Below are 14,767 nucleotides of genomic sequence, written 5' to 3'. Positions count from 1 at the left end.
GCACTAAATGCTGACATCTCCTGATAAGAGGGAAGCTGCAAAGTAGAAGAATTGAAGGTCAGTATGTTGATATTGGTCTCAAGCGCATTGATGTACATTTGTGTATTGGGGAACGGGAGTGAAGCTTGAGAGTGGGCCAGTGGGGAGGGGTAAATATTTTGTGATGCTGTCTACCTATGGGCTTATAAAGTTTACAGCTGCATTAGGAGGACCAGCATTACCATTCGCATGAAAAGTAGGGCAGACGTGAGTTGCAAAAGCTTCTAGCCATACACATAGGGAAATACATAAATGATACACCTTATTGCATTCACCCATTCACCCTCCCCTGTTCACGCTAATTGGAAATTTCTATCCATTTCAGAGAAGTAACACAACTATCAATCATTTTCCCTGGCACGAATCTTCCAGGAGGAAGAAAATGGAACACACCTAGCAGCAGAGCTCACGCACTAGCCCATGTGTCTTAGATTTAATATCTGATCACTAGCTGGATTGAAGCCAAGAGGTGGTTCACAAAGTTGCTGCATGTTAGAATCACCTGGGGAACTCTGAGACCTCCCCGTGCCCAGGCTCCTTCCTAGACCTACTGAATCAAAATCTCTGGGGCTGGGACCCAGACACCAAAGTTTCTCTTAAAAGCTCTTTAGGGGAAGGGATATGGGAACAGATGTATATGTATAACTGATTCAGTTTGTTGTAAAGCAGAAACCAATTAAAAAAAATATTTAATACTAAAAAAAAAAAAAAACTCTTTAGGTAATTCATACGAGCAGCAAATCTTGAGAACCAGCCCAATAACGAGAACAAACGTATTTCACACAGATAAAGTGGGGCAATTCATATGTTAAAAGAACATGAATATATATATATATTTCTTTTTTTCTCTTTATTCTGTTTGTGTTTCAAATAGGCTTTTTTTTTCCTTCTGCAGAAAGCGTTATTGTTTCCATTTGGTCCAAGGCTTGGGAGAGGGCTCCAGGGCGGTTACAAAGCTGCCTAGTGTCTGCAGAGCTGGGCTTCAGGCAGAAGCTCTGACGCCAGAGGGGCTCCTCAGAGGCCGCTGGACTTCAGAGACTCCTGTTTGTGCTTGAGCGTGAGCCTTTCGAAAAGATACTCGCCCAGCACAGCCTGCGGACCAGCCAGCCTGCGGAGGTTGGTCAGGTGGTCGCCCATCTTCTTGATGAGTTTCAGGTGCTCCTCCAGGAAGCGGCTCTCCAGGAAGTCACAGAGGTGGGAGTCTGCGCGGGCAGGACGCAGGGCGCGCAGATCCGATAGTGCCTGGTTCAGGTTCTTCTCCCGAAGAATGGCGGCTTGCACAGTGTCCTGGGTTTTACCCCACTCATCTTGAGAAGGCTTCCGCGCATCCTGGAAGAGGGCGCGGCCGCAGCACTTGTTTTGCATTTTCAAGAGTCGCTGGGCGCCCTCACACTTCTCTTCAGCCAGTTGGCGAAAAATGTGGCCCCCATTGTCCAGAGTCCCACTGTTGCTGTGGAAATAGAAGCTTAGAGAGAGGTAAGTGTCCACAGATGCATGTTGAACAGGCGGTGGATGGCGGCCTCCACCTCGATGGAATAATTCTGACGAACCTGGGAACTCGTGGTTGATCAGTGATAAGGAGCTAAGCTCCCAAAACGGTGTTGGCCTGTCCTGGAGGCTGAGGATAGCTGAGTGGCTGATTCCAAAGGTTGCGACAGGAAGCAATGTTGGAGGGTGGTCGGGGGCTGGAGCAAGGAGCGTCCCTGGGTCTGTTCATTCCAAACACTGTTGAAGCCAAAGACAGATCTGCAGGACTGCCGAGTGCACTGCCTCAAATAGGCTTTGATATAAATGAACAAGAAGTCCAAGCAAGGACAAAACTTACCCTTCCCCCCACCAAAATAGCTGGTGATACTAGGATCTAGATCTGGGAAGGGATTCTTCCATTACTTTAACATTCCAAGCCACTAGAGCAGTGGTTCTCAAAGTATGGTCACCTTGTAACCAAGCAGTACCCTATGGGGCCTTCCTAGGACAGACCCATCCCCCATAGCCTCTGCTGTAGTTCCTCTCTGAAGTACTCAGGTAATAGTATCTCAGGCATATTTCTTGAGTTTTCAGATGCTAAAAACCACCACCCAATGGAAGAAATTAACTCTTTGATGATCATGAGCACACAGCCCCCAGACCTTATGGCACCTAAGGATGGATCATGTTACCTGCCCTGTGGCCTCAACATCAGCCAGTCAGATGATTGTGCACGAGCTGATCACATTCCCTGGGACGTCCCTCCCTCACGTGGCCTTTAAAAATGCTTTGCTGAAATCCTTTGGAGATTTCAGGGTTTTTGGAACACGGGCCACCCCTCTCCTTGCTCGATCCTGCAATAAACTTTTCTCTGCTCCAGACTGCAACCTTTCGGTTTGTTTGGCCTCACTGTGCTTCAGACACACGAACGTGCATTCGGTAACAACCTGACCAGCTTTACCAGCGTCCCCTGATAATGTGTCAGATATTCAAGTTTTAGGGCCCTGTCCCAGCCCTATGGAATCAGCAACTCTAGTGGGGCTCAGTGATCTCTGTTATAACTGGCCCTCCAGATGATTTTTATTCACCTTAAAGTTTGAAAATATCTGCATTGTCAGCTGCCAAAGCGTCCACCAGCAGGTGAAGGGGAGAGACGCCTGGAAAAGATAGGGAGTAGCCAAGGCAAGTACAGCAGCATTTGCCGTGGTAGTAATGGAGAATGCCTTTTCTCCACTGGTTGGCACAGACTAGTATCTGGGGGCAGTGGCAGGGTTATTTAGGATGCTTTACATTTCAATGTAGAGTGACCTCTGTCCTGGTTTGCCAGGGACTCCCCCTGTGTGAGCACTTAAAATCTCATCCTGGCAAACCCCTTAGCCCTGGATTTGAAAAACATGAAATTTGAAATAACATGAAATTTAGGGGAAACATGATCTAGGTTTTGGGCAAGTCACAAGTGCTAATTAAAGCTAAGCAAGTATGGACAACATCTAGCCTTCTTTACCCCTTTGCAGGAAGGTAAATCTGATTGGGTGAAAGAACTTATTGTTAAGAAATCTTTGTAGAAACATCCCCTTCTGCTTAGTCCGCTGGTTCTCACTTCTGGCTAGACAATGGCGTCGTCTGAGGAGATTTAAAATGATTTTATTGGTTTAGGATGACCAACTGTTGGTGTGAGGGTTTTTAAAAAGTGCTTCAGATGATTCTAATGTGCAGCCAAATTTAGGTGCCACTGCTTAAGCTTTTGAACCGCTGCTACATATTTTCACCTCATCTTCCTAATGAGAATATCCAACTGTAGTTGGTTTGGTTTTTTTTTTCTTTTTCTTTTTTTTAACTGTCTTCTTATAAGATTTACTGTCTTAAATAAGATTGAATGTACAGAAAATCCCGCTAGTCCATCTGGTATAGATGGATCCTTAGAGTAATATCGTTAAGATATATACCATTTAAGTATTGTGATTGGCCTTTTTAAAATTAACATATGCATTGAATTAGTACCATCTGTTTTGAAGTTGTCACGTTGGGTAGCTCTACCTCTAATCTGCTGCCATTGCTAAATATCTGGACACCTCTTATTAGGAATTGCTTTTAAACATCTTTCGGGGTTAAAACCAAGATTGCTGTATTATTTGTACTGGGACCACAAAAACCTCACAAAGATCCCCCGCTGTACTTCTACCCCCATCTCTAACCCTTGGCAACTTCTAATCTGTTCTCCATCTCCACAGTTTTGTTATTTTAAGAATAATATGTAAATATCATCATGAATTACTTAATCTTCGGAGATTGGCTTTTTAAAATTTTTCCCTCGGCATCATTCCCTTAAAGTTCATTTCAATTTTTGCATATATTAATAATTTGTTCCTTTTTGTAGCTCGGTAGTATTCTATCATAAGATTTTATCACAATTTGTTTCAACATTCATCCATTGAAAGACATTTGGGTAGTGGCCAGTTTTTGGCTGTTATAAATAAAACTGCTATGAACATTTATGTGTAAGTTTCTGTGGGAACTTATTTAAGTTTTTGTTTCTTTTGGATAAATGCTCAAGAGTACAATTACTGTGTTGTAGGGTGAATCTACTTTTAGGATTAAAAGAGACTGTCAAGCTGTTTCTCAGAGTGGCTAAACCATTTTATTTTCCCACCAGTGGTGTGATATCATTTTTCTATGTACTCGCCAGCATTTGATGTTGTCACTATACTTTAATTTTCGTTATTCTCTGATATCTCATTATGGTCTTAATTTGCATTTCCCTAATGGCTAATGATGTTGAGCATCTTTTCATGTGCTTCTTTGCCATGTGTATATTCTCTTCCATGAAATGTCTGTTCCTGTCTTTTGCCTATTTTCTAGTTGGGTTTTTTTAAGTTGTTTGGAGAGTTCTTTGTATATTATAGATACAAGTCATTTGTCTCATGTGGGATTTTCAAATATGTTTTCCCACTGTGTAATTTGAGTTTTCATCCACTTAAAATGATCTTCTATGAAGCATTTTTAACTCATTTTGATGAGATCCAATTTATCAATTTTTGCTTTTATTGATCATACTTTCGGTGTCAAGTCTAAGAATTATTCACATAGTTCTAGATGCCAAAGATTTTCTCCTATTTTTTTTCTAAAAATGTCCTGCTTTTACATTTAAGAATATGATCCACTTTGATTTAATTTTTGTGTAAGGTGTGGAGGTTTAGGTTAAGGTTCATTTTTTTTTTTTTTTAAAGATTTTTTTTGACAGTTTTCCTTTATTTATTTATTTATTTATGGCTGTGTTGGGTCTTCGTTTCTGTGCGAGGGCTTTCTCTAGTTGTGGCAAGCGGGGACCACTCTTCATCGCGGTGCGCGGGCCTCTCACTGTCGCGGCCTGTCTTGTTGCGGAGCACAGGCTCCAGACGCGCAGGCTCAGTAGCCGTGGCTCACGGGCCCAGTTGCTCTGCGGCATGTGGGATCTTCCCGGACCAGGGCTCAAACCCGTGTCCCCTGCATTGGCAGGCAGACTGTCAACCACTGCGCCACCAGGGAAGCCCCAAGGTTCATTTTTTGTTTGTTTGTTTTTGTCGAGGGATGTCCAACTGTTTCAGTACCATTTTTTGAAAAGTGTATTGTTCCTTGATAGCTTTCACACTGCTGTCAAAAACAAGTTAAATGTATTTATGTCAGACTATTTCTGGGTTCTCTATTCCATTCCATTGATCTGTGTATCTAACCTCCATCATTACTGCAAAATCTTGAAATGGGGTAGATTAATTCCTCCCATTTTAATCTTCCTTTACAAATTGTTTTAGCTATTCTTCAGCCTCTTCTTACCATATAAATCTTAGAATAAGCTTGTCTATATCCACAAAAACCTTGAGGGCATTTTAAGAGTAACTCTGTTAAGCCTCTTAACTTGGGGAGAATTGACATCTTTATTATGTTGTGTTTTCTAATCCATGAACAAGGTATGTCTCACTATTTGTTTGGGACTTTTAAATTTTTCTTCATCAGCATTTTGTAATTTTCAGTATAGAGGACCTATAAATGTCTTATTGGGCTTATATTTAAGTATTTATTTAGGTCAGATGTAAATGGCATCACATATTTTTATTTAAGCTTCTACACATTTGTTGTTAATATATAATTTGATAAAACTGTGTTGAGTTGTACTCTAAAACATTTACAAACTAATATTATTTCTCAAGCTTTTTGTGGATTCCTTGGTATTTTCTCCATTTAGATTATCATCTCCTCTTCAGATACCGTTTTACTTTTCCTTATTTAATATAATAGTATATATTACTATTCAACATTCAGTAGGATATATTCCTTCCTATTCAACGTAGTAGGAATAGTCCTTTTATCTTTTAAATAAATGTTTTAAAAATTTAACTTTTAAATTTATGTATTTATTTATTTTTGCTTTATTTTCTTACTAGAACCTCCATTAATATATTTAATAAAAGTGGTGAGGGCAGATATCAGTGCCTTGTTTCTGATCTTACAGAGAAAGCATTCAGTCTTTCACAGTTAAATATAATGTCGGTATAGGTTGTTTGTAGATCCTCTTTATGAGTTTCAGTATGTTCCTTTTCTATTCCTAGTTTGCTTGGGGTTTTTTTTCTTCTTTTTTTAATTTTTTAATTTTATTATTATTATTTTACAACTTTATTGGAGTATAATTGCTTCACAATGGTGTGTTAGTTTCTGTTTTATAACAAAGTGAATCAGTTATACATATACATATGTTCCCATATCTCTTCCCTCTTGCATCTCCCTCCCTCCCACCCTCCCTATCCCACCCCTCCAGGCAGTCACAAAGCACCGAGCTGATCTCCCTGTGCTGTGCGGCTACTTCCCACTAGCTATCTACCTTACGTTTGGTAGTGTATATATGTCCATGCCTCTCTCTCGCTTTGTCACAGCTTACCCTTTCCCCTCCCCATATTCTCAAGTCCATTCTCAAGTAGGTCTGTGTCTTTATTCCCGTTTTGCCCCTAGGTTCTTCATGACATATTTTTTCTTAGATTCCATATATATGTGTTAGCATACGGTATTTGGCTTTCTCTTTCTGACTTACTTCACTCTGTATGACAGACTCTAGGTCTATCCACCTCATTACAAATAGCTCAATTTTGTTTCTTTTTATGGCTGAGTAATATGTCATTGTATATATGTGCCAAATCATGAATGGGATTGGATTTTGTCAAATGCTTTCTCTGCATTAATGGATAGGATCACATGACTTTTCCCCCTTAATCTATTGGATATGGTGGATTACATTGTTTGATTTTCAAATATTTAACCAACTTTGCATAACTGGAATAAATACCACTTGGTCATGATATATTATTCTTTTTATATATTTCTGGATTTAATTTGCTAATATCTGGCTGAAGATTTTTACAGGCAATTTCATAAAACATATTGGTCTATAGTCTTCTTCTTTTTATACTATTCCTGTCTGGTTTTGGTATCAAGGTAATACTGGCTTCATAAAATTAATTAGGAACTGTTCCCTCTACTTCTATTTCTTATCAAATCATGTACAATTGGTTTTAATTCTTTAAGTCTTGGGTAAAAGTGAAACACCTAAGCCTGAATATTTCTTTTGGGAGTTTTTATATGAAAAATCAGTGTTTCTAATGGTTACAGGAAAATTGAGATTATCTATTTCATCTTGGCTGAGTTTTGGTAGTTTTGGGTGTAGAAGCATTGGCCCATTTCATCTACATTTTTGAATTTAGAGTGTAGACTTGTTCATAATAACTTGTCCCTTATTAACCTGCAGGATATGTCATGGTATCCCTGGTTGCATATCTGATATCTGTGATTTGTGCCATCTCTGTTTTTACCTTTATCAGTCTTGCTAGATCTTTATTGATTAAATTGTTTATTTCCAAGAACCAGCCTTTTGTTTCATTGATTTCCCCCCCCATTTTCCTGTTTTCAGTTTCATGGATGTCTGTTTCATCTTTATTATTTCCTTCTTTCTGCTTGTTTAGTGTTTTTTCCTCTTCCTTTTTTACTATTGTAGTATAGAACATGAGATTATTGCTTTGAAATATTTTATTTCCCAGTTTAGTTCTATAAACTTCCCTTTTAGCATTACTTTCACTTCATTCCACAAACTTGGATCTGTTATATCTCCATTTTCTTTTATTCTATGCATGAAAAATTTTTTCCTTGACACTGTCTTTTTCACCCATGAGTTATTTGGAATTGTGATGTTTAGTTTTCATGTGATTGAAGATTCTCCTGTTGTCTTTCTGTTATTGATTCCTAGTCTGATTGCATTATGGCTAGAGAACATACTCTCTATGATTTTAATTCTTTTAAATCTGCTAATGTTTTTTTTATCACCCAGTATATGGTATATGAGTGAATGTTCCACGGACACTTGAATATGTATTCTGCTCTTATTGAGTGTGTTCTTTAAATGTCAGTTATGCCCTGTTGATTGATGATGTTTTCAGTTCTTCCATATCCTTGCTGATTTTTCTGTCTGGTAGTTCTATAAATTGCTGTGTTGAAGTCTCAGATAATAATTGTGGATTTAAAATTTTCTCCTTTTACTACCTTTTTCAGTGTTTGCTTCATGTATTTTGAAGTTCTGTTGTTTGGTGCACACACATTTAGTATCCCTAGGTCATCTAGGTGGATTATTCCTGTTATCTTTATGTAATGACCCTGTTTGCCCCTAATAATTTCCTTTGCTCTGAAATCTACTTTATCTGATATTAATTTATCCATTCCTGCTTTTTCTGATTAATGTTCACATGATATATCATTTTCATCCTTTTACTCTGAACTACCTATATCATGATGTTTAAAGTAAGCTTCTTATAGACAGTATATACTTGGATCATGCTTGTGATTTTTTAATCTACTCTTCCAATCTCTGTCTTTGACTTGGTTACTTAGATCATTTACAGTTAATGTAATTATCGCTATGTTAAAGATTAGGTCTACCATTTTATTTTTTGTTTTGTCTTTTACCTTAGTTTCTCAATCTTGTGTTTCTCTTATTTTGCCTTCTTGTGGGTTACTTAAACATTTTTAATAAGCCCATTTTAATTTATTTATTTATAATCATTTGTGTATACTGTGTGTATAGTTTTCTTAGTGGTTGCTTTTGGCATTACAGTATACGTATGTAACTTATCATAGTCTACTGGAATCAGTGTTTTATTACTTCAAGTGAAGTTTCAAAATTTTACTTCCATTTAGGTCTCTTAATATTCCCCAGTTTTAAAGTATGATTTTCTGTAGTATTTCCTTTCTCTACATTGAGTACCACATCAGATGGTGTCCTAATTTTTGCTTGGACCATCATATAGTATTTAAGAAACTCATGAGACTAATGATAGTCTCTTCTATTTACCCCATTTGTTTTCACCCATTCCATTGTTCCCCTTTTCTTTCTGAAGTTCCCAGTGTTCTGTTTTTGTTTTTTTATGTTTTCATAAGTGTAGGTGATATCTGGTCTTTCCAGTGCCATTGGATATGAGTTTCAGGAAACCCTGAGCCTGGCTCACTTAATGCTGCTGAGTTGGAGGGTTTGTATATGTGGGGCCTGTTGGCTCAGCAGATGCTAGCCGATTACACTAATGTTGATGGGACTAGTGCCACAGGAGGATGGGTTCCCATTCAGGCTATGCTGCTGCTACAGTAGAACAAGGGCCCCACTACTCCAAGTGTGGGGCAGTGACCTGCTGCTGTCACTGCTTTGTATTAGGCTGCTTTTCCTCCGGTGTGTGATGGGATCCCATGGAAGCTGCTGCTGTTGCTGTCAATCACAATGTCAAATTCATTTCAGAAATACTTAAGTATAAATATATAGCCTGGCTCTTGTAGAACCTCTGTATTTGTTTTTTATTGCTTTCATACAAATTACCAAAAACTTAGTGACTCAAAACAAGGTAAATTTATTATCTTACAAGTCTGACATTGGTCTCAATTGAGTAAAGTAAAATTGTTGGCAGGATCGACAGACGAATGGATAAAGATGTGGCACAGGGATTCCCTGGTGGCGCAGTGGTTGGGAGTCCGCCTGCTGATGCAGGGGACACGGGTCATGCCCCGCTCCAGGAAGATACCACATGCTGCGGGGTGGCTGAGCCCATAATCCACGGCTGCTGAGCTGGTGCGTCCGGAGCCTGTGCTCCGCAACGGGAGAGGCCGCAACAGTGAGAAGCCCACTTACCATAAAAAAAAAAAAATGTGGCCCATATATAAAATGGAATATTACTCAGCCATAAAAAGAAATGAAATTGAGTTTTTTGTAGTGAGGTGGATTGACCTAGAGACTGTCATACAGAGTGAAGTAAGTCAGAAAGGGAAAAACAAATACCATATGCTAACACATATATATGGAATATAAAAAAAAAAGAAAAAATGGTTATGAAGAACCTAGGGGCAGGGCAGGAATAAAGATGCAGCCATAGAGAGTGGACTTGAGGACACAGGGAGGGGGAAGGGTTATCTGGGATGAAGTGAGAGAGTGGCATGGACATATATACACTACCAAATGTAAAATAGATAGCTAGTGGAAAGCAGCCACAAAGCACAGGGAGATCAGCTCTATGCTTTGTGTCCACCTAGAGGGGTGGGATAGGGAAGGGAGGGTGGTAGGGAGATGCAAGAGTGAGAGGATGTGGAGATATATGTATATGTATAGCTGATTGACTTTGTTATGAAGCAGAAACTAACACACCATTGTAAAGCAATTATACTCCAATATAGATGGTTAAAAAAGAAAACAAAAGTGTTGGCAGAGCTACATTCTTTTCTGGAGGCTCTTAGGGGTGTTTCTGTTCCCTGGACTTTTTCTGCTGCCAGCAGTCACTCATAGTCTTTGATTCAGAGTCCCCTTTCTCCACCTATAAAACCCAAAATGTTGCATCGCTGTGATTCTGCTTCTATTAAGTCATCTCTATCTTTCTCTTTCTACAGTTGGGAATGGTTTTCTGCTTTTAAGGACTCATGCAATTAGATTTGTTCCATGAGGTACTCCAGGATAATCTTTCTATCTCAAGGTCTATAACTTCCGTCATATCTGCAAAGTCCTCTTCACCATGTAAGGTAACATATTAATAGGTTCCAGGGATTAGGGTGAGGGCATTTTTAGGAGCCATTATGCTGCCTACCACACCCTTAACAAGTGACCTTGAGAAAATGACTGAGATTTTTAAAGCCTTGCTTTCCTCAAACATAAAATGGAAAGAAAGATAACTAGTTAATATCATGAAAGTGAAACAGTATATATGAAATCAACTAATTCAGAAAATAAGATTTCTTCTTTTTCTTTATGATTTACATGATTCTCAGAGTTCAGTTACTTGAAGAGTTACTTTTTTTTAAACAGAACTAAGGAATTTCAGGGTTCAGATGCTGTAAGATTGTCTGAATTATCTGAGTAACAATTAGCTAAGCACAGGTGTAAAGCATTTGATTTACTCCCTAGTGTTCTTTATCTTCTCCTCCCACTAAATGCATATCCCTTGTCTAGCTCCAGCCAGTAGAGTCAGAGCTTGTTTTACTGTTTAACTAAAGTTCAATTTAAATTCTCTCTACATCTCCAGATTCTCAGCCCTGGTTGCATATTCTATTCACTGGGGAGATTTCAAGAACTACTGATGTCAAATTTCTACCTATCATGGATATTTGAGGAGGGACCTGGAATGAAATGCTCTAGCTTATGGCTTTGGGCGCCAAATCATGTTACCTGTAGAAGGTATCTTCTAGGTATGAAAATAGCTCAGATAAGTCAAATTTCTCAGTAAGAGATGACAAAACTATGGCTTAGGTGGTAAATTTTCCATGTCAATTTGTCTGGGCCACCATGCGCAGTTATTTGGTCAAATATTATTCTGGATATTTCTGTGATGGCGTTTTTGTGTTTTTTTAATTATTTATTTATTTGTTTGTTTATTTATTTATATTTTTGGCTGCGTGGGGTCTTCGTTGCTGCCCGTGGGCTTTCTCTATTTGCAGCAAGTGAGGGCTACTCTTCGTTGTGGTGCACGGTTTTCTCATTGCGGTGCCTTCTCTTGTTGCAGAGCATGGGCTCTAGGTGCACGGGCTCAGTAGCTGTGGTGCATGGGCTTAGTTGGTCCACGGCATGTGGGATCTTCCCAGACCAGGGCTCAAACCCGTGTCCCCTGCATTTGCAGGCAGATCCTTAACCACTGTGCCACCAGGGTAGTCCCTGTGATGGTGTTTTTGGATGAAATTCATATTTAAATTGGTGGTGGACTTTGAGTAAAGCAGATTATCCTCCATAATATGGGTGGGCCTCATCCAATCAGTTAAAGTTCTAATAAAACAAAGACTGACTTCCCTGTGGCAAAAAGGAATTCTGCCAGAAGACTTACAGAAATTGAACTGCAACTCTTCCTAGAGTCTCTAGACAGCCTAACCTGCAGATTATGAATTTACCAAGCCTCTATTATTGTGTGAACCAATTGTTTAAAATCTCTCTCTCTCTTTCTCTATCTTTATATAGATATGGATATAGATCTAGGTATCAATATTGATATCTAGATCTATATCTATCAATATATATGGGCACATTGTATACACCTGCTGTTGGTTCTGTTTTTCTGGAGAAACTTGACTAACATAGTGGCCCATATAAATAAAAGGATGAACCCAAGTTCACCCAGGTAGAAAGTAGTACAATGAGAACTGGAACTTAAGGCCTCATGACTCATTCAGCTGTGAACACTGACCCAGAACTGGGGTCCGCAAACTCTGGCCCACTGATCAGATCTCGCTTGACTCCTGGTTTTGTGCATAACGTTTTGCTTGAACACAGCCACACCCATTCATTAAGGTATTGTGCATGGCTGTTTCTGTGCTACAGCAGCAGATAGGCAATTGCAACGGATACGTATGGTACACAAAATACAAAATATTTACTATCTGACCCTTTACAGAAAAGATCTGCTGACCCTTGCTCTAGGATGCCATCTGATTTCTGATAGCCCCGAGGAGAATAATTCATGCACATTGGGATAGATTGTTAATCTCATGTCCTCCTTATGTCAAAGATCTCTTAAGTGCTCACCCTTGCAATAGCCAGCTTGGGGAGCACTGTCTGAGGATGCAGAAATATTTCTTGTCAGGTCTTTCCAATCCACACTGCTCCCTGACTATGGTTCTTAAAACCTATTTTTGAAAAAAAATTTATTGGAGTATAGTTGATTTACAGTGTTGTGTTAGTTTCAGGTGTGCAGAAAAGTGAAACAGTTATACATATACATATACCCACTTTTTTTTTTTTTTTTTTTTTTTTTGTGGCACGCGGGCCTCTCACTGTTGTGGCCTCTCCTGTTGTGGAGCACAGGCTCCGGACGCGCACGCTCGATGGCCATGGCTCACGGGCCCAGCCGCTCCGCGGCATGTGAGATCTTCCCGGACTGGGGCACAAACCCGTGTCCCCTGCATCGGCAGGCGGACTCTCAACCACTGCGCCACCAGGGAAGCCCCACTTGTATTTTTTTTTAGAGTCGTTTCCAAATAGCCCATTACAGAGTATTGAGTGGAGTTCCCTGTGCTAATAAGAAGAGCAGGTTCTTATTAGTTATCTATTTTATGTAGAGTAGTGTGAATATTTCAGTCCCAATCTCCCATTTTAACCTCCCCTCCACAATCCCCTGGTAACCCTAAGTTTGTTTTCTACATCCATGCCTCTACTTCTAAAACCTGTCTATTTTAACCAACTACCACTCATTGCTTACTGTCTCTGGCTTCATGTACTTGATAATAAATCTACTTCTTGTTCTATCCTGGATGACATGTCCCAAGGACTGAGATAATATCTTATTCTACATAACTTGTCCTTGATATTGTCTATCTTGGGGTCTTCATCTATGTCCCAAAGAAGACAGTCACACTCTGTCTTCTAGTACTACTAATAATACCACATTTTAGGGCATGAATTTGACCCAGTGCACTGAACTATCCCTTTAGAAGCTGTATGCAACCTGTCACTGGGTTTTAGCACAGGGGTAGAACTCAGATTAGTGTTCATATTTAAACAAATCTACTTGACCAGAAATCTTTTGTCTCACCATTTATTTTATTACACAAGTAACTTCTCTCTTTGCATCTATGATGTAAATATTTTTAATTTCCTAAATTATCTGAAAAATTATTTAGAGCTTCCATTTTAGTAGGCATTGGAATTGCTGTGTTAGGACTATTGCATTATTTGATTTCCAAATGTTAAATTAGGCTTCAAGCTTTGGCCAAGAGTAGACAGGAAAGGGTTTAAAAAGAAATGAAGAGTGGGAAAGACTTCTGATGCAAGGGAGACTTAATAAAGATTTGATTTTGAATCAATAATTTAAAATAAAGGTTTGATTTTGAATCAATAATTTATGTCATTGCAAAATAGCTCCCTGGTAAAATTCAATTCTTTGGTAATCATTAACTACAGAAATTAACAATCAAAATATGCAGTGATCTTTTTCATTTTCTAAAAACAAACCTATATCTAGATGAGAGGAGAATTCATTTCATAACCCAGGCTCTGGACTTACGACTGCAAGTCCAGTCATCTTTCAACCGTACCTGCTAAGTTTCTGTCTAACTTCTTGAGCATGAGATAATGGCTTCAGCTTTCATCCCCTTCCTCAGTATATAGCTTGGTGACTATGAGTAAGGGATCTAAAACTTGAGAACTTGGGTTCAAATCTTGACTCTCAAATTTACTGGTTGAGTACTCTTGAGCATGTTATCTGTTTTTGCCTCAGTTTTCTCATCTATAAAATAGAGATAACATTATTTCTCTCAGCGAGTTGCTATGAGGGTTAAAAGAGAAAATTCAGGGCTTCCCTGGTGGCGCAGTGGTTGAGAGTCCGCCTGCCGATGCAGGGGACACGGGTTCGTGCCACGGTCCGGGAAGATCCCACATGCCGCGGAGCGGCTAGGCCCGTGAGCCATGGCTGCTGAGCCTGCGCATCCGGAGCTTGTGCTCCGCAACGGGAGAGGCCACAACAGTGAGAGGCCTGCATACTGCAAAAAAAAAAAAAAAAAAAAAGAGAAAATTCATACAATGCAAGAATTTATCAGTTCTTGGAACACAATAAATACTGAAAAGAAATGTTAGCCGTTATCAAGGGCCCCTCATTTTATGGATAATAGAGATTAGTTTATATAGGTCTAATATTTACATATACATAAACATTTTGTACTTATATGTGTGTATACATTCTTCTTAGAAATTGAGCGTCAACATTCACACCTAAAAGTATGTGCTCTGTGAAATGTAGAT

The 14,767-nt window shown here is 39.2% G+C and overlaps 1 protein-coding gene across 1 annotated transcript; it reads right to left on the bottom strand.

Moving 5' to 3' along the window:
* Positions 1 to 309: 309 nt before the first annotated feature.
* LOC308611230 (ferritin light chain-like) lies at positions 310 to 10,541 on the bottom strand (the record flags this gene model as incomplete). Its single annotated transcript, XM_081260097.1, has 2 exons — positions 310 to 1,724; positions 10,499 to 10,541. 2 exons carry the CDS (start codon positions 10,539 to 10,541, stop codon positions 1,054 to 1,056), a joined length of 714 nt encoding a protein of 237 aa, XP_081116223.1. The 3' UTR covers positions 310 to 1,053.
* Positions 10,542 to 14,767: the final 4,226 nt, after the last annotated feature.

Source organism: Mesoplodon bidens (assembly GCF_964165515.1).
Source record: "Mesoplodon bidens genome assembly, contig: HAP1_SCAFFOLD_329, whole genome shotgun sequence".
NCBI classification, from domain to species: domain Eukaryota; kingdom Metazoa; phylum Chordata; class Mammalia; order Artiodactyla; family Ziphiidae; genus Mesoplodon; species Mesoplodon bidens.
The sequence above is the reverse complement of the archived record's forward strand: the minus strand, read 5'-3'. Positions and strand labels throughout refer to the sequence as shown.